The sequence below is a fragment of the Mustelus asterias genome, chromosome 24 (genome assembly GCF_964213995.1).
Source record: "Mustelus asterias chromosome 24, sMusAst1.hap1.1, whole genome shotgun sequence".
Classification (NCBI taxonomy): Eukaryota; Metazoa; Chordata; class Chondrichthyes; order Carcharhiniformes; family Triakidae; genus Mustelus; species Mustelus asterias.
This window is the reverse complement of record NC_135824.1, coordinates 11,997,935-12,020,002: the sequence shown is the minus strand read 5'-3', so window position 1 is coordinate 12,020,002 and position 22,068 is coordinate 11,997,935. Positions and strand designations below refer to the sequence as shown.

General features: G+C 45.0%; 1 protein-coding gene across 1 annotated transcript in view; it reads right to left on the bottom strand.

Annotated features, from left to right (window-relative positions):
* Window positions 1-21,753, bottom strand: part of LOC144511515 (aggrecan core protein-like) — a 61,122-nt gene extending 39,369 nt beyond the window's left edge. Inside the window, exons 1-9 of the mRNA XM_078241900.1 lie at window positions 21,684-21,753; window positions 20,411-20,797; window positions 19,419-19,593; window positions 16,762-16,889; window positions 13,810-14,127; window positions 11,362-12,072; window positions 7,462-7,636; window positions 4,900-5,027; window positions 178-471 (exon numbers count right to left, since the gene is read on the bottom strand). Coding sequence (XP_078098026.1) covers window positions 178-471; window positions 4,900-5,027; window positions 7,462-7,636; window positions 11,362-12,072; window positions 13,810-14,127; window positions 16,762-16,889; window positions 19,419-19,593; window positions 20,411-20,797; window positions 21,684-21,753 — 2,386 coding nt within the window. The remainder of the gene's footprint in view (window positions 1-177; window positions 472-4,899; window positions 5,028-7,461; window positions 7,637-11,361; window positions 12,073-13,809; window positions 14,128-16,761; window positions 16,890-19,418; window positions 19,594-20,410; window positions 20,798-21,683) is intronic.
* Between the last annotated feature and the right edge of the window lie 315 nt (window positions 21,754-22,068).

Sequence of the window (22,068 nt, the reverse complement as noted above, 5' to 3'; positions counted from 1 at the left end):
TCTCCCTCAGTGTACCCGAACAGGAGCCGGAGTGTGGCAACTAGGGGATTTTCATGGTAATTTCATTGCAGTGTTAATGTAAGCCTATTTGTGACACTAATGAATAAACTTTAAAACTCTGTCGTTTTGTGTTGGGGGAGATCTCAAAAATATAAAAAGGAAAAGATGCTCGCTCACCTCTAAAGCAATAGACATCATAGCGTGACTCGGGATCGGGGTATCCAGTCTGATCCAAGCGCAGGTACACTGTTCTCACTCCAGCTCGCCCGCTACCACAGTATGGCCTGGGATTTTGGATAGGGTACCTAACGCTGCCATCTGATAGCCAGCCTGCTCGACACTTATCCATGCCCTGCTTCCAGGCTGCAAACAGCTGGCCAGTGGTGGCTATTTTAGCATTGTGGCTCAGACAATAGTCAACAGCTTCATCATAAGTAAATCTGTCTGCCACAGTTGCGTGGAATACCTTCCCTATAAGAGGACAGAAGTAAAGACAATGAAGCGAGATTGGCAATGTCATGTTCTGTGCTTAAAGTATGGACATTTTATCTAGTCTTTGAAAATTGTTACACGTTTATGAATAGTAGGCATAAAGACTTCAGGGTAATTGCTCAATGTAGAATTGTGCAGGTTAAATGTGGAAAATTACGGTATTGCTCTTTTTTTCATATCGTAAACTGTGATTTCCAACAAACTTCTTTATCATTTATTTCATAGAATCCCTACAGTGCAGGAGGAGGCCATTCGGCCCATCGCGTCTGTACCGACCACAATCCCACCCAAGCCCTATTCCCCCGACCCCGCACATTTACCCTGCTAATCCCCCTGACACTAGGGTTAATTTAGCATGGCCAATCAACCTAACCCGCACAATTTTGGGCTGTGGGAGGAAACAGGAGCACCCGGAGGAAACCCACACCGACACGGAGAGAACTGTGCAAACTCCACACAGACAGTCACCCGAGGCCGGGAATGGAACCTGGGTCCCTGGCGCTATGAGGCAGCAGTGCTAACCACTGTGCCGCCCCTAGAACCTGCACCGACAGCTATCCCACCCAGGCCGTATCCCCAGAACCCCATGTATTTACCCTGCAAATCCGCCTGACACATTAAGTCCTATATTTGCAAGAAGCATTGTAGCTATCCTTTCATATAATTAATGTATGGGCCCGTTTCTCAATCAGTCTGATGGTCCCACAATCACTGGCAATCGATAAGAATTGTCAAGTAGCTTTCCACAGAGAGATACTACAGCTCGTGCAGGAATTAACAATGAAACATTATCGGCTTCCTTTCTGCATCTCTAAGGCATCTGTGATTTCTCTATTAATCCATTTCCAGGCTCGGATGCAGGGATTTTCCGATACTCTCCAAGATTTGTAGCTTTTGCTTCAAATGTTTGGATCAATTTTAGTTTTTTGCATGACCAATCAACCTAACCCTCACATTTTTGGATATTTCATAGAGAATATTTTAAACTTTAGAACTTATGAGAAAAAGTTACAGCATCGTTGCTCAGCCTGCCTATTTATCTTTAAATGACCCTTTAAATTTGAAGACACTTTGGTGCCAATCACTTCACAGCTCCAGCATTCTGCCCTCTGATACAAGATTGCTATTACCAGTTCCCTTCGTTGTGAAAAACGTAATTCAATGCTTTGACATTTCAATTCGCCACCTTGCTCTCTCGTTCACATTTCTGTCCTCAGCCATGTTCCAGAGAAGCCCAACGCAACTTGAGGAACCCCATTGTCCAATTGGGCACTTTACAGCCTTCTGGACTCAACATTGAGTTCAACAACTTCAGATCATGAACTTTGTCTTCCATTTTGTCTTTTTCTCACCCTCAGTGCTAGCCTGAATCTTGTGCTCATGTTCTGCTTTCAGACAGCTGCCATTAATACCAATGCCTTGTTCCTTTAATATTACCATTACCACTGGGCAGGATTCTCTCTTCCCTCCGTGGCGTGTTTTTGCGGTGATGGAGGTGGCCCACCATTGGCCTGCGGCTGGATCTTCCAGTCCCACCGCTGTCCACTGGGTTTCCCGTTGTTTGCACCCACCACCCCCGGGGAATCGGGCCAGGAGCTGAACTGGATGATCCCACTGCTGGGAGCAGCTTGAAAATCCCACCCACTCTTTTGCTTCACGATATCTTTTTAGTTTAATCTCCTCCATCCTCTAACCTAGCTCTGACCTTCCCTCTTGCTCCACCTGACCCCATCCCCATTCTCAACAGCATAAAAGCCATTATATCTCCCGCGCCTCAATTCCGGAGAAGAGTGATATAGACTCAAAACATTAACTCTGCTTCTCTCTTGGCTGCCAGACCTGTGGAGCTTATTCAGTGCTTTCTGTTTTTTATTAACCCTTTGCTTGCTGAGGGTTACGTTGACGATACAGGCCGCAATTCTCCCATCCCACCGCGCTAATGTTTGGGCTGGGAGGTGGGGGTTAGAATTTAAATAGTACTTTGAATATTATTTAAATGCTATTAGCAGGCCTGGGACTGAATTCTCTATGCCGCTGGCCTCTCCCATCCTGCTAGAGAGTTTCACTGTGGCGGGGATTACAATAGCTCTCTGCTTTCGGGGAGCTAGCGGCCTGACCCCGCTGGAGTGAAGGGGGGGCAATCGGGGTCCCCGAAGGGGTTGAGTGGTGGGGGGGTGGGTAGTGCCCCCTGGGCATGGGCACCCTGGCACTGCCCAAGGGGCAAAGTGCCCATGCTCATGGGGCAACTTAGCACTGTCCATCGGGCACGGAGCAGTGCCAAGGGAGAGAGGCCTATGGGGACGTGGCCTAGGGGGCAGGGCCTGCTGGGGGCGATCGGTGGGGGTGGGGGATCCTGCTGCCACTCTGCCATTGAGATTGATGGAGGCAGGAGGTAGGCCAGCGACCGGGGCGGGCTTGTCTGTAGTGCAGGGGGGGTGGGGGGCTGGAGATCAGGGCAGGCCAGGACCGGCGGTGGGGGGGGGGGGGGGGGGGGGGGGTGGGGGGTGGGGAGGGTCAGGCCATGGAGGGGTTGTGGGGGCAGCACTGCGGGGGTCCTGGGTTGGCCAGCAAACGGGAGGCTGACTGCGCAGAGGTCCGCTGGTTTCAGCCTCTTGGGTGGGAATAGGCCCTGCCCCCTGAAATCTAATGATATTCACATTGGTGGCCTCTGCAGTGCACAGAGTGTGGGAGATTCTAGTGTGGAACTCCCACTGAACAAACCAGTGTTCAGTTTTCCCCACAAATTCAATACTTTGAATTTTTTGGGGAGAATTCCGGCCACAATGTTACTTCCTGCCAGCACTAGCCAACACCCAATGCTGTTAGACCTTGTCTCTATAGTTTAGTGATTAAAAACATGACTACTGGCATGTTAACTTTCCTCTTGTAAATATGCCATCCTGTAAGATTCTTCTCCTCTTTACATCCTCACTGAGTTCAAATGAAGACTTGTTAACCATCTTCCACTCTTACTCTTGTTCCACAGACCTCAAAACTTGTATCTCCTCACCTGCCTTAGCTCTTCCAATCTATGGCCTTTTTCAAATATAGGCCGCAATTCTCCGGCCGTTCATGCCAGCGGGATTCTCCAGTCCTGCCGGCAGCGCACTCCCGCCTGTGCGTTTCCCGCCGGCATGGGGTGACAATGGGAATTCCCATGGACAGCGGCGGGACCAGAGAATCCAGCCACTAGCAAATAACACGGCAACTCCCGCCGGCGGGAAACACACGGCTGGGAGCCTGGAGAATCTCACCCATAATTTTGGTGTTGTCTGAACCTATGTTGAGATATGCCTGATTTTGTCTATTCTTTTTTCAACCTTAGTGATTTCCTGGTACACAAAGGCAGGGAAACTATTCTTTATTCAATCATTCTTTCTGGTTGTATCACAGTTTGAATGGCTCCTGCTCTGCCCAAGACCGTAAGAAACTACAAAAGGTTGTGAATGTAGCCCAATCCATCATGCAAACCAGCCTCCCATCCATTGACTCTGTCTACACTTCCCGCTGCCTCAGCAAAGCAGCCAGCATAATTAAGGACCCCACGCACCCGACATACTCTCTTCCACCTTCTTCCGTTGGGAGGTCACGTACCAACCGACACAAGACTAGCTTCTTCAGATTTTTGAATGGACCTATCTTGCATTAAGTTGATCGTTTTCTACACCCTAGCTACGACTGTAACATTTTGTACTCTCTCCTTTCCTTCTCTATGAATGGTATGCTCTGTCTGTATGGCACACAAGAAACAATACTTTTCACTGTATGCTAATACATTTGACAATAATAAATCAAATCAATAAATCAATAGGAGAATGATCATCTAGCCCACTACAGCCTCTCCCTTCCATGGCTCATTGATGATTGCCTTGGCCACAGGATTCTTCCACACATGAAAGTAACAGACATCAGATGCACTTCCATTAGGAACAACTCCAATGTAAATGCTGCCACTCGACACTCCATCTTCAGCAACAAGGATCCCTGGCTCACTCCCTGTTTGGATTCCAACCTGACTGTACCTGCCACAAAATAATAGCTAAAATACAATGAAGTTGATGGAACGGATGGCCAGAATTTACCAGCCCCCCACCCCACTTCTGCCATGGATCACCTGTGGCAGGGCCAACGAGCCATCGAAATCTCCATTCACATCGGCGGGACCGGAAAATCCCACTGGTCTGGAGGGCTGGAAAATTCCACCCCCAGATTGGAGTTTGTCAAACTTCGCTGAACCATTGAGCTCCAGGGCAACTTATGTAACATCATTAATGTGGCAACGAGTCACAAGGCAGTTCACAGGAACATGAATCAATCTGAGACTAAAAGTCTTGTAATCAGGAAGAAAGAGAGTTCAAGAGGTAGAGAGACTTAGGGACAAAACTATGGTTCCTGCCCATACTGTACCATTGAGACAGTCAATGTAGCAGTAAACATCATAAGTTTCCTCAGGTTTGCGGACACCATAACTTCTTACACCAGGAAAGCCATCTTTGTCGCCAAAACAACGATCTCTAGGGTTCACCATTGGGTACCTAATCAAAAAGAAGTTTCAGATATGAAATATCTACAAAATTACATTTTTGCACTCCTTCAAATTATCAGCCAGGGCACCCGGGATAAGTTTCCTGATCTTTATCAAAATTATGCCATGGGCGACACGGAAGCACAGTGGTTAGCACTGCTGCTTCACAGCACCAGGGACCCAGTTTCGATTCCCGGCTTGGGTCACTGTCTGTGTGGAGTTTGCACGTTTCCCCCGTGTCTGCGTGGGTTTCCTTCGGGTGCTCCGGCTTCCTCTCACAGTCCAAAGATGTGCAGGTTAGGTACATTGGCCATGCTAAATTGCCCCTTGGTGTCAGGGGGACTAACTAGGGTAAATACGTGGGTTTATGGGGACAGGGTCTGGGTAGGATTGTGGTTGGTGCAGACTCGATGGGATGAATGGCTTCCTTCTGCACTGTAGAGATTCTATGATTCTAAGAATCGCTCATGTCCATCTGAGAGGGCAGAACAAGACCTCCAGTTAGCATCTCATCTGGAAGACAATGTCACAGCCTACCCTGTGACAGTGATGAATCACAGTTTTTGAATCACAGTTTCCTTTCTACCCATTCAGGAGTGGAGCCAAGAAACACATCTTCACACAAAGGGTAGCAGAGATTCGGAACCCTCTCACAAAAGGAAGCTACCACAATGGAAGCTTGCAAGGTAGAGACTGATAGATTGTCAGTCAAGAGTAACAATTGATATTAGAGCCATGGTGGGGGAATGGTGCTAAGTTGCAGATCAGCCATCATTAAATTAAATAGAGGAGTCAATCGAGGGGCTGAATGACCTCCACCTTCAAGACCATTATAAGCATTTGATGCTATTTGTGAACTGTTTAATGGCACATGGATTAATATTGCTATTAAACAAATGGATTCTGACCAATGTTCATTGGTCAGAACATTGAATACAGGAGTTGGGACGTCTTGTTGAAGTTGTACAAGACATTACTGAGGCCACACTTGGAATACTGTATAAAGTTCTGGTCATCCTATTATAGAAAGGATATTATTAAACTAGAAAGAGTGCGGAAAAGATTTACTAGGATGCTACCGGGACTTGATGGTTTGTGTTATAAGGAGAGGCTGGATAGACTGAGACTTTTTTCTCTGGAGCATAGGAGGCTGAGGGATGATCTTATAGAGGTCTATAAAATAATGAGGGGCATAGATCAGCTAGATAGTCAATATCTTTTCCCAATGGTAGCGGAATCTAAAACTAGAGGGCATAGGTTTAAGGTGAAGGGGGAGAGATACAAAACGGTCCAGAGGGGCAATTTTTTCACACAGAGGATGGTGAGTGTCTGGAACAAGCTGCCAGAGATATAGTAGGGGCGGGTACAATTTTGTCTTTTAAAAAGTGTTTAGACAGTTACATGGGTAAGATGGCTATAGAATGACATGGGCCAAATGCGGGCAATTGGGACTAGCTTCGGGGTTAAAAAAGGGGCGGCATGGACAAGTTGGGCCGAAGGGCCTGTTTCCATGCTGTAAACCTCTATGACTCTATAAGGGAAGGACATTAAATAGTATTCACTGTATAGGTTATAATTTTCAGATATTGCCATTTCTGAGAGGCCAGAATCACAGAGCATAAATACAAGATAGTCACTGATAAATCCATGAGGGAAGTCAGGAGAAACGTCCTTACCCAGTGAGTGGTTAGATTATGGAACCCTCCCCTCCCCCCCAGGCTAGTTGACATGAATGGGATAGAAACATTTAAGGGGAAGGTGGATAAGCAGATGAAGGACAAGAAACTGAAGGAGATTCTGATTGGGTTTTTTGTGTATTCGGCCACTGGGGTGTATCCTGAGAACTGACTTCACAGACAGACGTCGGGAAACACAGGTATTTTAAAGATTTTTATTTATTATTAGTGTCATGAGTAGGCTTACATTAACCCTGCAATGAAGTTACTGTGAAAATCCCCAAGTCGCCACACTCCGGCGCATGTTCGGGTACACTGAGGGAGAATTTAGCATGGCCAATGCACCTAACCGGCACGTCTTTCTGACTGTGGGAGGAAACTAGAGCACACGGAGGAAACCCACGCAGACATGGGGAGAACGTGCAGACTCTGCACGGACAGTGACCCAAGCCAGGAATCGAACCCAAGTCCCTGGCGCTGTGAGACAGCAGTGCTAACCACTGTGCCAGTGTGCCGCCCACTTTTCAGGTCTCACTCGCTCCACTCTCCAACTCCTAATACCCACCCAGGGCGATCCACGCCAGATCTCCAGACCCCCAGGGTCACATGACCCATTCCCTTAAAGGGGCTATGCCCCCATAATACATAAGAGAGTTAGATGGAGGAGGCACATGCCCTAGCATGGACCTCTTGGGTCATAGTTTTGTGCTGTAAATAATCTGTAGATAACGTATTGTTTGTAACAAAGGGATTTAGTGTACATTTTACCTGACAGTTTGGTCAGAGAGCCAGCCAGCATCGCACTGGTTGTATCCTTGCTCATAGGCTGCTTGAAGCTGCTGGGGGGTGGCAATGACGCCGTTATTTTCCAAACAGGCAATTTGAGCCTCGGTGAAGTTCAGAGAATACCTGCTCGAACGAGCTCGGTAATGGAAAACAATCCCTGTTGGAGGAACACATATGCAGGTGAATGAGCCGAGTCAAATAAAACACGCTACATACAATGGATGCAACCTCACTGACATACCATTGCCCCTACCATATAGCACATAGTGGGATTTTGGTAGCATAGAGATAAACCATGGTACCCAATGAAAGAAGTCCTTTTGCCATGCACCCTTTGCCATGATACCTGACTCCCAGGGACAGAACCATAAAGAAAGCTTTGCTGCGTTTTGTATAGGAAGGGTGTTAAATAACTTGGACATTCCACTCTGATCGTTTGGCCTCTCGAACGTCAAGCAGTTATAGAGTAGAACAGAGCACAATGAGAAGCAACCAAAAACGTACTTGGTTAAAAGAAATTCATGCACCTTCTGAGATGTGACAATGAGCCACAAATTGGATTCTTCTAGGATCTAAATGTGTCTGGGATCCCCAGGATTAAATTTATCCTTTCTGAATAAATAAACTCCAGATCCCTCAATTTGATCTTATCATCACCCTGACCTTGTCTGACTAGATGCTGGGACATGGCTGGATTCCAGGCTCAAACACTTTTTGAGCCGGCACTCACCTGATGAAGGAACGGCGCTCTGAAAGCTCGAGCTACCAAATAAACCCGTTGGACTTTAACCTGGTGTTGTGAGATTACTTACGTTTTCAGCAGTATTTGAGTGTTTGATTAGCAAGTTTGAAGCCTAATCCTTTAATTATCCAGCCCATCGTATCTGTAGCTGGCTTGGCAGAGTGGATATCTGCTCCACTGTCAAGATTCTTTACTCTTGTGGTGTTTGCTTTACCAATACTGTGGGGAAGTGATGGCCTAGTGGTATTATCCCTAGACTATTAATCTAGAAACTCAGTTGAAGTTCTGGAGACCTGAGTTCGATTCCTGCCACCCCAGATGGTGGAATTTGAATTCAATAAAAAGAAAATCTGGAATTAAGAATCTATTGATGACCATGAAACCATTGTCGATTGTTGGAAAAATCCATCTGGTTCACTAATGTCCTTTAGGGACGGAAATCTGCCATCCTTACCTGATCTACATGAGACTCTAGATCAACAGCAATGTGGTTAACTCTCAACTGCCCTCTGAACAAGGGCAACTAGGGATGGGCAATAAATGCCGGCCCAGCCAGCGATGCCCATGTCCCATGAATGACTAAACATAAGGGGCAAAGCAGGGCTGAGCTTTGAACTGGGGCTGTACTGACTGGAGATGGGAACGTTAGAGAATAACCCCACAGTCTCTTCAGAATTCTGCAAGAACTTGACGGGGAAACTCACTAGTCAGTGAAGTGGTAACAAGAATTGGCAGCATAAATTCAGGGTTAACACTATGGCTAGGATTTTCCAGCCCCGTCGTGATGGGAGGAGATTCAACAGACCAGATCCATTAACCTTTGGGGGGAATGGATGATCCTGGTGGTGGGCGGGGCCGGAGAATCCCACGCTAAGATTTCTTTACCCTTTCATGCTCCAGAGCTTTTTATTAGATTATTGGCTGCGTTGCAACAAGCACTTGTCGAAGTCCAGTCAATCACAATATTTAACAGGAACTTAGATGAACACTCGTTAAAGAAAATACTATAGAGTGCCAGGAAAGAACAGAGAAGTGGAATTAGAGAAGATACTTCCAATGTAGGGCTAGCATTAACCCATGGGCTGAATGGTCACCTTCCATTCTGAAAGTTTAATGACATATCTTTTCTAATCAATAAAATGAGGAAATCTCCTGATAGAATCATAGAATCCCTACAGTGCAGAAGGAGGCCATTTGGTCCATCAAGTCTGCATTGATCACAATCCCACCCAGGCTCTATCCCCATAACCCCATGCATTTAACTTAGCTAGTCCACCTGACACTCAGGGGCAATTTAGCACGGCTAATCCAGCTAACCCACACATCTTTGGGCTATGGGTGGAAACCGGAGCACCCGGAGGAAACCTATGCAGACACGGGGAGAACGTGCAAACTCCACACAGACAGTGACCCAAGACAGGAATCGAACATGGTTCACTGGTGCTGTGTGGCAGCAGTGCTAACCACTGTGCCGCCCTACAGAATAGGATCAGAGAATCCCTACAGTGCAGGAGGCCATTCAGCCCATTGAGTCTGCACCGACAACCATCCCACCCAGGCCCTATCCCCGTAACCCCATGTACTTACCCAGATAATTCCCCTGACACTAAGAGCAATTTAGCATGGCCAGTCAACCTAACCTGCACATCTTTGGACTGTGGGACGAAACTGGAGCTCCTGGAGGAAACCCACGCAGACATGGGGAGAATATGTAAACCCACACAAAGGGTCATCATCGGACGGAATTGAACCTGGGTCTCAGGCACTGTGAGGCAGCAGTGCTGCCTCACTGTGCCACCCTTAAATGATATATAGGATTGTTTTTATTGAAGGGGAAAGCTATATAGTGAAGCATATCACCAAGCAAAAAGATAGGAGGGCAGTTGAGATGTAATTAAAAATGGCCTAAAATTCCATTTAAAAGGATATAGATGGCAAGCGGAAATTATGATTAATTCCGGTTTGAGTCCCTGGGAAAGTGTGAGTGACAACAGATGATATCCCAGAATTACCCAAGGCTTTATTTCAGCATAGTAAAGGATAGAAGGTAAGTGAGTAGAACAAATATATATATTTACAATTGAAGAAGGAAAAAGAGGAAATTCTGAGGGAGCTGTAAACATCAAAAGAATGACTATAATTTCAGAGAAAATAGAAGGAAAGGGTGTGAGGAAAAATAAGATCGAGCAATTATCTTTTTTATTCATTTATGGGACGTGGGTGTCGCTGGCTGGACCAGCATTTATTGCCCATCCCTAACTGCCCTCCATTTTAGAAAGCATTTGAGAGTCAACCACATCACTGTGGGTCTGGAGTCACATGTAGGCCAGACCAGGTAAGGACGGCAGATTTCCTTCCCTAAAGGACATTAGTGAACTAGATGGGTTTTTGTGACAATCGTTCAATGGTTTCATGGTCATCATTAGACTTTTAATTCCAGATTTCTTTGGATGCCTTTTTATATTCTAACAGAAAACTCAAAAAAAATTGTAAGTACATATATTATTACAGACTAAAAAGATAATGTTCCAGGGAGTGACTCAGTAGATTGTCTCTTTACACATGATCAGGAAGGTTAAAAAGGTCCTTAAAATGAGTGTGGCAATGGCAAGGCAATAGTTATTGCCAATTCCTAGCTCTTCAAGAGTAAAGATCTTGCTCTAAGAGCAAACCACCTCATGTGGGACTGGAGTCACTTGTGTTGGTCAAATAGATGTGGAAGCTTCCTTTCCCTGAATGACCTTAATGAATCCCTTAAGTTCCTTAAGATCAAGTGTCAGCTCAAGTCCGAGATGGGGATGCAATGCCTCATCTTGTCAGCTTGGATCTTGTTTGTCTCTCTTGAGGGGACCTTGAATTGGATTCAATTGGATTTTGAATTTGGCTGTTGGAGCAACCAAGGAACGGATTTGGGTCAATTCTGAACATTGACTTTGTAACTTTAAGGATAGAGTAAAAAAAAAATTAAAAATTCATAACTTCCCAGCAGGACTTGAACTCAACCTCCAAGTGGCTATTCCGGTATCACAGCCACTAGGTTTCCATAGCCTTTTCTGTTACTTATTGTCCCCTATCAAATACCGCCATCTGGATAGCAAATTTGCTCTTGTATCCTTACTGTGGTAACGATATTAACTTACCAGTTGGAGTGATTGGTCTGATAGGAAATAATGGTTCTAATGTTGTACTTCCCTCCTCTTCAATCAAGGTTTGGGTAATGGCCTCTGTGACTGGTGTGCCTGTTTCCTGTAGAGCTGTTGTTATCTCCCCAGGCATCGTTGCAAGGACACCGGGAACTGCTGTGACCGCAGCAACAACCTCCTCAATGGTGGCTGGAGTCTCCTGTGGAGTTGCTGTGACTGCAAGCCTTGCAGTTGCTGTCCATTCTTCAACAGGCACAGACACTTCAACAGTTGCTACCTCCGAAACCGTGACTTCTGCTTGGGAGATTGCTGCAGTAACTGCCGATATGAATCCAGGGGTGGTTAATTCCTCACCAACTGTCATGTTTTCAGGCAAGTCTGTAATTTTGGGGACAATAATTTCCTGGCTAATGGATGGAACAGGCTCCTCAGAAGTCGGAATGCTGCCTGTCTCCGGAGTGCGGACCTCTGGAAAACCGGTCACCTCTGCTGCTTCCTCAGTGAATGGAAGAGAAACTGCAGTAAAAGGACTAAGTGTAATGATGTCAGCCTTTGCTTCTTCCTCTATGGTGATTTTTGTGAAGAATTTCTCTACCCTATCAGTAATAGTTTGAACAGTAAAGGCACTTCCTTCATCAGTAAACAGCTCTTCTGGTTCTGTGGCTGGGTAGGTTAATGGTGTTTCTGTGAATGCTTCTATATCAGCACCTGCAGTTGAAAAAGAAACACATTGAATAGATTACCAGTGAAGGTAACATTTTAGACAGGAGCCCTATTCTACTTCATTTGGTCAAAACGTCCACTAAGTCTAAAAGACTGTCTGGCTAGAAAAAGTAGAGGCTGTGGCCTAGGCTAAGTAAGCAAATTAGTATCTCAATTCATAGAATTCCTACAGTGCAGAAAGTGGCCATTCAGCCCATTGAGCCTGCACCGACAATGATCCCACCCAGGCCCTACTCCTGTAACCCCACATATTTACCCTGCTAATATCCCTCATACTAAGGGACAATTTAGCGTGGCCAATCCACCTAACCTGCACATCTTTGGACTGTGGGAGGAAACCGCAGCACCCGGAGGAAACCCACACAGACACAGGGAGAATGTGCAAACTCCACACAGACAGTGACCCATGCCAGGAATCGAATCTGGGTCCCTGGCGCTGTGAGGCAGCAGTGTTAACCACTGCGCTACAATGGCGCCCTAAATTGAACAGATTGTGATCTGTATCACAATCTGTTCAAGCTCTCATTAGTAGGGGCTTGTGAGCACCAATTTTTGGGCGTAGACATTGGGTTTGGCTCAGTTTTGAGTTCATATTTGGTGGTGTACACTGGGAGGTCTGGGGTTTGTCCTTAACTGTGTTGTGGATTTGAACCATTGGCTCCACAAAGCCGAAGGAGGCTGTTTGGCCCATCGAGTCTGCACCAACTCGCTGAAACAGCTCCAGATCCACACCTTCCGCCCTATCCCCTTAACCCCGTGTATTTATCACGCCCAATCCACCTAAACTGCACATCTTTGGCCTGTGGGAGGAAACCCACGCAGACACGGGGAGAACATGCAAACTCCACACAGACAGGCTGGAATCGAACTCGGGTCCCCGGTGCTGTGAGCAACAGGAGACTGCCTTTGTTTAGGTTTGGGTTCAAACCCAGAGATACACAAAATGAAATTGGCAGCAAAAATAATTTCAAAATACTTCCAAAAGAACCTGCTTCTCATTATCATCTGTGTTTAAATTATTGTATTGCGAAAATGATTGAAAACACTTTTCTACATTGTGGTTTGTGCTACTAATCAGAACTAAGGAAACATTATTTTTAGTTAAAGTGAGTCTAGTCACTAAGTAATACAGTTAAGGCCTCCAAGCCTGTCATAGAATCACTACAGTGCAAAAGGAAGCCGTTTGGCCCATTGAGTCTGCACCAACTCTCTGAAAGTGCATCCCACCCAAGCCTATCCCTGTAACCCCATGTATTTACCCCACTAATCCTCTAAGCTACACATCTTGGGATACTAAGGGGCAATTTAGCATGGCCAATCCACCTAACCTGCGTATCTTTTGACTGTGGGAGGAAACCCACGCAGACATGGGGAGAATGTGCAAACTCCACACACACAGTCACCCGAGGCTGGAATCAAACCTGGGTCCCTGGCGCTGTGGGGCAGCAGTGGTGCCCACTGTGGCACCTTGCCATGTCATATCCAACACACATCTCTCCAGATTCATCGATTGCTTTATATTGTCTATTTCAATTACTTTCTCGGTATCTTAATACTCAATGAGTTAAACTATTTCTTTGGCTTCCTCTCTTGCCACTGCTACTTGAAAAAAAAATTGTATCCTTCAGAATTTGAACTCTTCACCAGAATTAACAATTTATTTGTATCAGATTCTGAACCCCCTCATTGCAATAATAATAACCAACATTTATAAGTCCAAGCAAACCTGAATTCTTGATTGCTTACCACTGAAGCAGTAGGCATCGTGTCGAGTGATAGGATCAGGGTAACCGGTTTGGTTGGGGTACCGGTACACAGTTCTTACTCCTAGTAGGTTGCCACCACAGTTGGGTCTTCGCTTTGAGATTGGGTATCTGACACTGGCATCAGCTAGCCAGCCAGTATTGCACTGATCCATGCCATCTTTCCATGCCATGTATAACTGTCCAGTGGTGGCTAACTGGGCACCCTTGTCATAGCAAGCTTCCATTGCTTCCTTAAATGCATATCTTCCAGTGGTAGTAATGTAGAAGACGTTACCTACAGACAAGCACAATTAAGTTGATCAATTGAATTAAGTAAGTCCATCTCAAATTCGAACAAAATCTTTCCAGAAAATGTTTACACTTGAAAAATCACAACAGAGCAAGAAAACCCATTGGTCCCCAAACCCTAAACTTTTTCCCTTTCTAGAATCTAACAGCCTCCTAAATACATGTCCTTTTCTGAAATCCATTGGGTAAAAATCTTTTCCTGACTGTCCTTATTCTTTATTACCTAATGTTAAACTGGTGACTTCTGAATCTGAAAAGCGGGGTTATCAAGAGTTTTGAATTGTAATCGAGTTTGGTTATAATTGGTAATGGCGCAATCTGACTGTTACAATCCAACTACATAGACATTGAATGGGTCCACTCTGCTGTGGTATTGTGACTTTAAGAATGGAGTTAAAATTTAAAAAAAGTATCCAACACTAATATGTTGGGTGGAGGCAATGGCCTCGTGGTATTATCGCTAGACTATTAATCCAGAAACTCAGCTAATGTTCTGGGGGCCTGGGTTCGAAATCCGCCACAGCAGATGGTGGAATTTGAATTCAATAAAAAATATCTGGAATTAAGAATCTACTGACGATCATGAAACCATTGTCGATTGTTGGAAAAACCCATCTGGTTCACTAATGTCCTTTAGGGTAGGAAATTTGCTATCCTTATCTGGTCTGGCCTACATGTGACTCCAGAGTCACAGCAATGTGGTTGACTCTCAACTACCCTCTGGCAACTAGGGATGGGCAATAAATGCTGACCTTGCCAGTGACGCCCATGTTCTATGAATGAATAAAAAAATCACGCCGGTGGGATTTTCTGGTCCCGTTGCAGTGAACGGAGATTTGGCTGGAAGCCTAATTGTCTGTCTTCACTTGTAGAGCCAATGGGCGTGAACGGCCAGAAAATTCCAGCCGTTAAATCCAACCCATTCTTGCTCACAATGCTACTTTTCCCCGAGATGAGAGGATTGGGAATGAAACACGCTATAATTATAATATCGTATGTATATTATACAGGATAGTACCAGGGACCCGGGTTCAACTCCGGCCTCGGGTCACTGTCTGTGTGGAGTTTGCACGTTCTCCTTGGGTCTGTGTGGGTTTCCTCCGGGCGCTCTGGTTTCCTCCCACAGTCCAAAGATGTGCGGGTTAGGTGGATTGGCCATGCTAAATTGACCCTAGTGTCAGGGGGATTAGCAGGGTAAATATGTGGGGTTATGGGGATAGGGCCTGGGTGGGATTGTGGTCGGTGCAGACTCGATGGGCCGAATGGCCTCCTTATGCACTGTTGGGATTCTGTGGATTCTATTTTATGGATAATACCATTTTGCTCTTCCATTGAGCTGTAATGCTAAATGGATTCCTCTTCATTACTGAGGAGGTACTCACTATGCTTCCCTTCTGTTGTTAGGTGGAGAAGATGATTAGTCCATAAAGTGTGCCCATCCCGTTATCCATCACCTTCTATCAATATTTATTTAGAAAATGCAATGACCGTGAAACCTTTCAGATGTCCAGCACTTATCCATTTCCTCTCTGAAAGCTTTTAAAACATCCCAGTTCTCCTGTCTGCACATTAGTTGTGTGTGTGTGTGTGTGTATGTCTGTGTCTGTGTGTGTGTGTGTGTGTGTGTGTGTGTGTGTGTATGTCTGTGTCTGTGTGTGTGTGACAAATCTCCGTTCACTGCAGTGGGAACCCTGCCAGCGTGAATGGCTGGAAAATTCCAGCCATGGTCTTTTGTTTAATTTGTTCATTGCTGCAAAGTCTGACATTCATTGTCCATCCCTAATGAGAGGCACGGTTGACAATCAGAATCTTTTTCCCAGAGTTGAAATGTCTAAAACTAGGAGAATACGCACTTAAGGTGAGAGGGGGAAATTTCAAAGGAGACGTGAGGGGTAAGTTTTTTTTTACACAGAGGATGGTAGGTGTCTGGAACGCACTGCCAGGGGTAGTGGAAGCAGATATGATAGGGGCGTTTAAGGGGCTCTTAGATAAGCACTTGAATATGCAAGGAATAGAGGGAATTGGACCAAGGGCAGAAGTAGGAATTAGTTTAATTTGGCATCATATTTGGCACAACATCGTGGGCTGAAGAGCCTCTTCCTGTGCTGTACTGTTCTATGTTCTAATTGCTCTTGGGAAGGACTTATCTGCTTGCGGTTACTAATGTACGACTATAACAATGAGTTTTGAAGAGACATATTCGACTCTGTTTTTCTCTCTACAGTTTGCCAGACTGGCTGAGCATTTCATGTTCTTTTTACTTTATATTATATATACTATATATTATATCTGAACATAGATACCAGTAATATCATTGGAAGAAACATTGTTTCCAAACCCACTCTACATAGATTCTAACAAAAACAATGTCTTCAGATGATGTGTTATGACCTGACACTCCAATTGTGCTAACACCTCTGGCTTTATGGGGTCGACTTCATTGAGATGTAGGTAGGTCATTGGTCCACGTTGGAGTTGACACCGGAGAATCATTGGAGGAGGTTGAACCTGGGCATCAGCTGGCCACATTGAGCTTAAGTTCTCTCGTATTCTTGTCAACTTTATATCCTATATTTTGGACCTCAATCTGAATTTCTCCAGGAAAGAACACATCTCTTACCTTGCAATTCCTTTGCAAAACAATAAACATCATAGGTTTCATTTGTGTCTCGGACACCATACGATCTGACACCTGGGTATTCATCCAAATTACCATAGCATCCCACTCGCGGTTTGTGAATTGGATACCTAAGAATAGAATTCCGGAAGCATTTGTCAGGAATAATGTTAGCAGTGTATGTTTTTTTTATGTTCACTATAAATACTGGGATTTACTGTTGAAGTTAAAAACAGGAACTGTCTGGGCCCAGACCAACATCCTCAATCTTCTGGCTCGTTTTGTGTTTTGGACTTGCATTAAGTTCGTACAGCCAACCTGTGGGATAGGCCATCACCTACCACTGTAAACATTGGCTCTGTCAAACATTTAAAAGGGGATTACCAGGATTCTCAGTTCACCTAGAGACTGTCTCATCCCGTTTCAGACAGAAGCCATACAGTCAACAGACAAATGGTATTGGTGCCTCCTCAATGATAGCTGGATTTCAACCAAGGTTGCAGAAATGGAAAAAAACTGGATAAAGGCAAATTACTGCGGATGCTGGAATCTGAAACCAAAAGAGAAAATGCTGGAAAATTTCAGCAGGTCTGGCAACATCTGTAAGGAGAGAAAAGAGCTGACGTTTCGAGTCCAGATGACCCTTTGTCAAAGCTTTGCCAATGGGTCATCTGGACTCAAAACGTCAGCTCTTTTCTCGCCTTACAGATGCTGCCAGATCTGCTGAGATTTTGCAGCATTTTCTCTTTTGGTTTCAGAAATAAAAACCTGATGTCCTTAGTGCATTGTACCAGGCAGACACCATTTGAGTGAATTTTCGCTTTAACATTGGATGCCAGTTGGCAGAGGAGTTTGCTGTGTTACTTCCACTAATAGCATATGGTGGAGGGATGATACAGAAGCTTGTCTATATCTTTAGAAAATTTATTCTTCAAACACTATGTCTTTAGAAAGTTTATTCTTCAAACAGCTCACTACCACTTCCTTATATTTCCCCACAACTGTTGCAGCTGTCTCTATTTATACTCCTATTTTGGGGTCAAACAGATAACCAATTAAACAAAATCAGATAAACTGAGGGACAAATTAAAGGGTGGCTCCTTAAAAGGACACTGCCTTAAACAAAAAGAAATTACAAGTGAAACTTGAAACATCAAATCAAAATATTTAAGAGAGTCGATAAGGCAGCCCAGTCCCCACGGTGCGCACCAGGCACAGAAGTCTCTATTTATATTCTTGATCCAATGCAGATTACCTGTCCTTAGCAATTCAATTGGCTTAACAATGTAATTGTCAAAGGAAACAATTGCTAAGACATTGACATGCTGTTGCTGAGAGGCCCAGTGAACTGCACATATTTCGTTTCAGCAGTAAGTTTCTACACAAATTTTTAAGCGGTATTTCCACACTGAAAATTCCCATTGCTTTTGGAGCCCTGATGGCTCAATGTGATTGCCCCAAACACCATACAGATGGTGGCACATTTGTTAGCACTGTTGCCTCACAGCACCCGGGTTCGATTCCGGCTTGGGTCACTGTCTGTGTGGAGTCTGCACATTCTCCCCGTGTCTGCATGGGTTTCCTCCCACACTCAAAGACGTGCTGGTTAGGTGCATTGACCTGAACAGGCACCGTGACAGGATTGTAACACGGACAGTTTTGAGGACAATGATACCCTAACTAATGGGTGACACGGTAGCACAGTGGTTAGCACTGCTGCCTCACAGCACCAGGGACCTGGGTTCGATTCCCGGCTTGGGTCACCGTCTATGTGGAATTTGCGCATCCTCCCCGTTTCTGCGTGGGTTTCCTCCGGGTACTCTGGTTTCCTCCCACAGTCCAAAGACATGCTGGTTACATGCTTTGGCCATGCTAAATTCTCCTTTTGTGTACCCGAATAGGTGTCAGAGTGTGGCGACTCGGGGATTTTCACAGTAACTTCATTGCAGTGTTAATGTAAGCCTACTTGTGACACTAATAAATAAACTTAATACTGAAAATTCCCATTGCTCTTAGAGCTCTGATGGCTCAATTGTAATTTCCCCCAAACACCAGACAGACCAGAAAAGTTCGACATTTGATACCCAACTTTTGCCGAGTTAACCAACATTTGTGTGGGAAACAAAGCAGGACTGGGCGACAGGAAATCAGTTCCTGCACTCAATCGCCATCCAGTGACCCCTGCTGGAAAGTCCACTTGCGTTGATGTGCAAGAGGATGGAATCAGGCCCATCTGTGATGCCCTGTCATGAATTATCTGCCAGGTTCAAGTGGAAAGTCTATTTCAGCGAGGTCTATAAAAGCTATTGATGCCTATGGAAGCAGCCTAACTATTAGCCATTTTCTTTTAGGGACAGGAGAAAATAGGAAAATTGTTCTGGCATATGTAAGATCATCTCTTAAATGCTGCAATGTCAAATAATTTCTACACAGCATTATTTCTACAAAATAATGTAAATACATCTGGGGGTAATGTGTGCAAGTCCCTGTGCTGCTTGTAGGGCCTCGCTGTAGCTGATGGCAGTTTAGTAATTTATGGGTTAAGTGAGACCTGGCAAAATTTGTTCTCTTATCTTGTTCGTTCTGGGACCTGACACTCCCACGGTCCCAAAATGGGACGCCATGCACGTTTGTGGGCAAAAAATAGAATTGGTCCAGACCTTACTGTTTGATCAGCCAACCATCCAGCATCACATTGATCAAATCCATCATCATAAGCGGCCTGCAGTTGTTCTGGGGTGGCAATGGTGGCAGTGTTGTCAATACAAGCCTGCTGGGCTTTGTAGAAGTTGAGGGTGTATCTGCTGGAAATCGCACGGTAATGGAAGACAATGCCTGGAATCAGAAAAGAAAATGCATCTAACATACTTGCAGTATTTATAGCGGGTTGTAAATCGTTCATTGGAAGGGTGTTGAGAGCTCAGTCTGCTGTGGCTCGATAACTATTTTTTATTGCGCCGACCCTGCATGTGAAATGAAAGTCTAGTTGGCTCATTGTAATCAGGAGTTACCATAAGATGGCACAAGACTTTGCCATTGCTACTGCTGATCCAAGGGCCATTATCGGCTTGTGTATGGACTTAGATTCGGCCTCCCCATCTGGTCTTTAACATATGTCCTTCGTTTTGCACAGCCATGTCAGGGGAGTGGACTTGAATGATTTGTAGTCTCAATCATGGCAAAAGGCCAACATTGCCACAACAAATCTCTTTGGAAGAAGGACCACCACTCTTGGATATTCAGATTGGCGATCCCTAGTTGTCCTTGATGGTGAGCTGCCTTCTTGAATTGCTGCAGTCCACCTTGCTGTGGGTTAACCCACAATGCTGTTGGCAGGAAATTCCAGGGTTTTGACCCAGTGACTGCGAAGGAACAACAAAATATTTCCAAACCGGAATGGTGAGCGGCTTGGAGGGGAACTTGCAGATGGTGGTGTTCCCGTGTATCTGCTGCCCTTGTCCGACTATGTTTGGGAGTCGGGCGGGGGGGATGAACTTTGGGAGTCAATTTGGCAAGTACTGGAGTATGTCAACGTAGTTCAAATGATAAAAGGAAAGTTTTTTGTTTGCAACAAGCATACCAAGTCAACCTATTCCTGGCGACCCTGTAAAAAAATTACTCTCCCAGAAACAAAATAAAGCATAATATATACCTTTGACAACCAACTCTATAATATCCTGGCTGTCCTCAATGCCATGCATCACCTCACAGCGGTATATTCCTGAATCACTCGATTGTAGTTTCTCCAACTCCAAGGTGGCATCACTTGGGATTTCTTGATAGCTTGGGAGCTTGACTCGACCTTGGTACTCATGGCTGATCTTCACTTTTCCAGAAGTGGCAACCAAGATGACCGTCTCTTTCCCCCCTTCAGTGATCTTGGTCCATTTGATTCTTGGGGCCAGCAGTGTTGCTAAGGGAGTGTCCGGTGAGAGTGGTGTGGAGTTGATGAAGTAGCAGGGGATAGTCACAGAGCTGGCAAGAACAGCCTTCACTGGAGACTGCACGGCGATCTTCACGCTCAGTGCCTTGGCATTATCTATTATACAGGAAATAATAAATCTTGTTACACCAGTAATAGACCAGATTCTGTAGGCTGATTGAATATCCCAATTTTTGACTAAATCATGAATTTTTCAATAACTGGGTACAGAAATAACAAGTTGCTCAGGCTGTCATTATACCACTGATTCTAGTTTAACACAAGCTCCTTCTTAGGATGTCACAAAGCTTACAGATGCAAGTTATACTGCTGGCTCGACAGCTAGAGAATGTGGAAATCTGATGCACAGAGAGACCAGTTAAATCTGAATGGCAGCTCAAAGCTGATGGGACACTAATCTCCTTGCTAGCATTAAATAATCAAGGATGCAATTTGACAAATCTCCAGGAGAATCAGCTAATGTTCTGGGGACCCGGGTTCGAATCCCACCACGGCAGATGGTGGAATTTGAATTCAACAAAAAATTTCTGGAATTAAGAATCTATCGATGACCATGAAACCACTGGTGAACCAAGGGGTTCACCGACAATCGACAATGTCTTTAGGGAAGGAAATCTGCCATCCTTACTGGGTCTGGCCTACATGTGACTCCAGAGTCACAGCAATGTGGTTGACTCTCAACTGCCCTCTAAAATGGCCTGGCAAGCCACTCAGTTTCAAGGGCAACTAGGGATGGGCGATAAATGCTGCCCAGCCAGTGACACCTATGTCCCATGAATGAATAAAGAACTCATTGCTTTTGAGATCCATAGTCCGACTGCATTGCTAGTCCTGTGTGATCTCACATTCGTGACCAGCTAGCTCCCATAAGCTTTTCAGCCCTATTGCCACAGGCGTGTGTGTTACAAACTTAGTCAAGACAATAATCTGACCATTGATATTGTAATATATAATTGTAACTTTATTTTGAAAATTTGCTTACCAGAAACTTCGACAGAAATAGCCGCTGCGATCACTCGCAAACATACAAACACTAAAAGTAAAGTGGTCATTGTTTACCTATGAGGAAAAAAGTTAAAGTCAGTTAGTATTATTCCGGTAGAAGAAACATCAATGAATATCAAAGGACGAGGTCTTTGTTGGCCTGAGGAATTATTGAGGGGGTTTACCGGTGTGAGAGAGTCTCAACTTGTGTATGAGCTGAGAAGCCTTCCTCATCAACAATTTGCACATAGATAGAGATTTATTTTCATGATCGAGCGTTTTGAGTATTTAACAAGGAGAATGTGTGCTCTAGTTTTCTCCCATAGGCCAAAGATGTGCAGGTCAGGTGGATTGGCCATGCTAAATTGCTGCTTAGTGTCCAA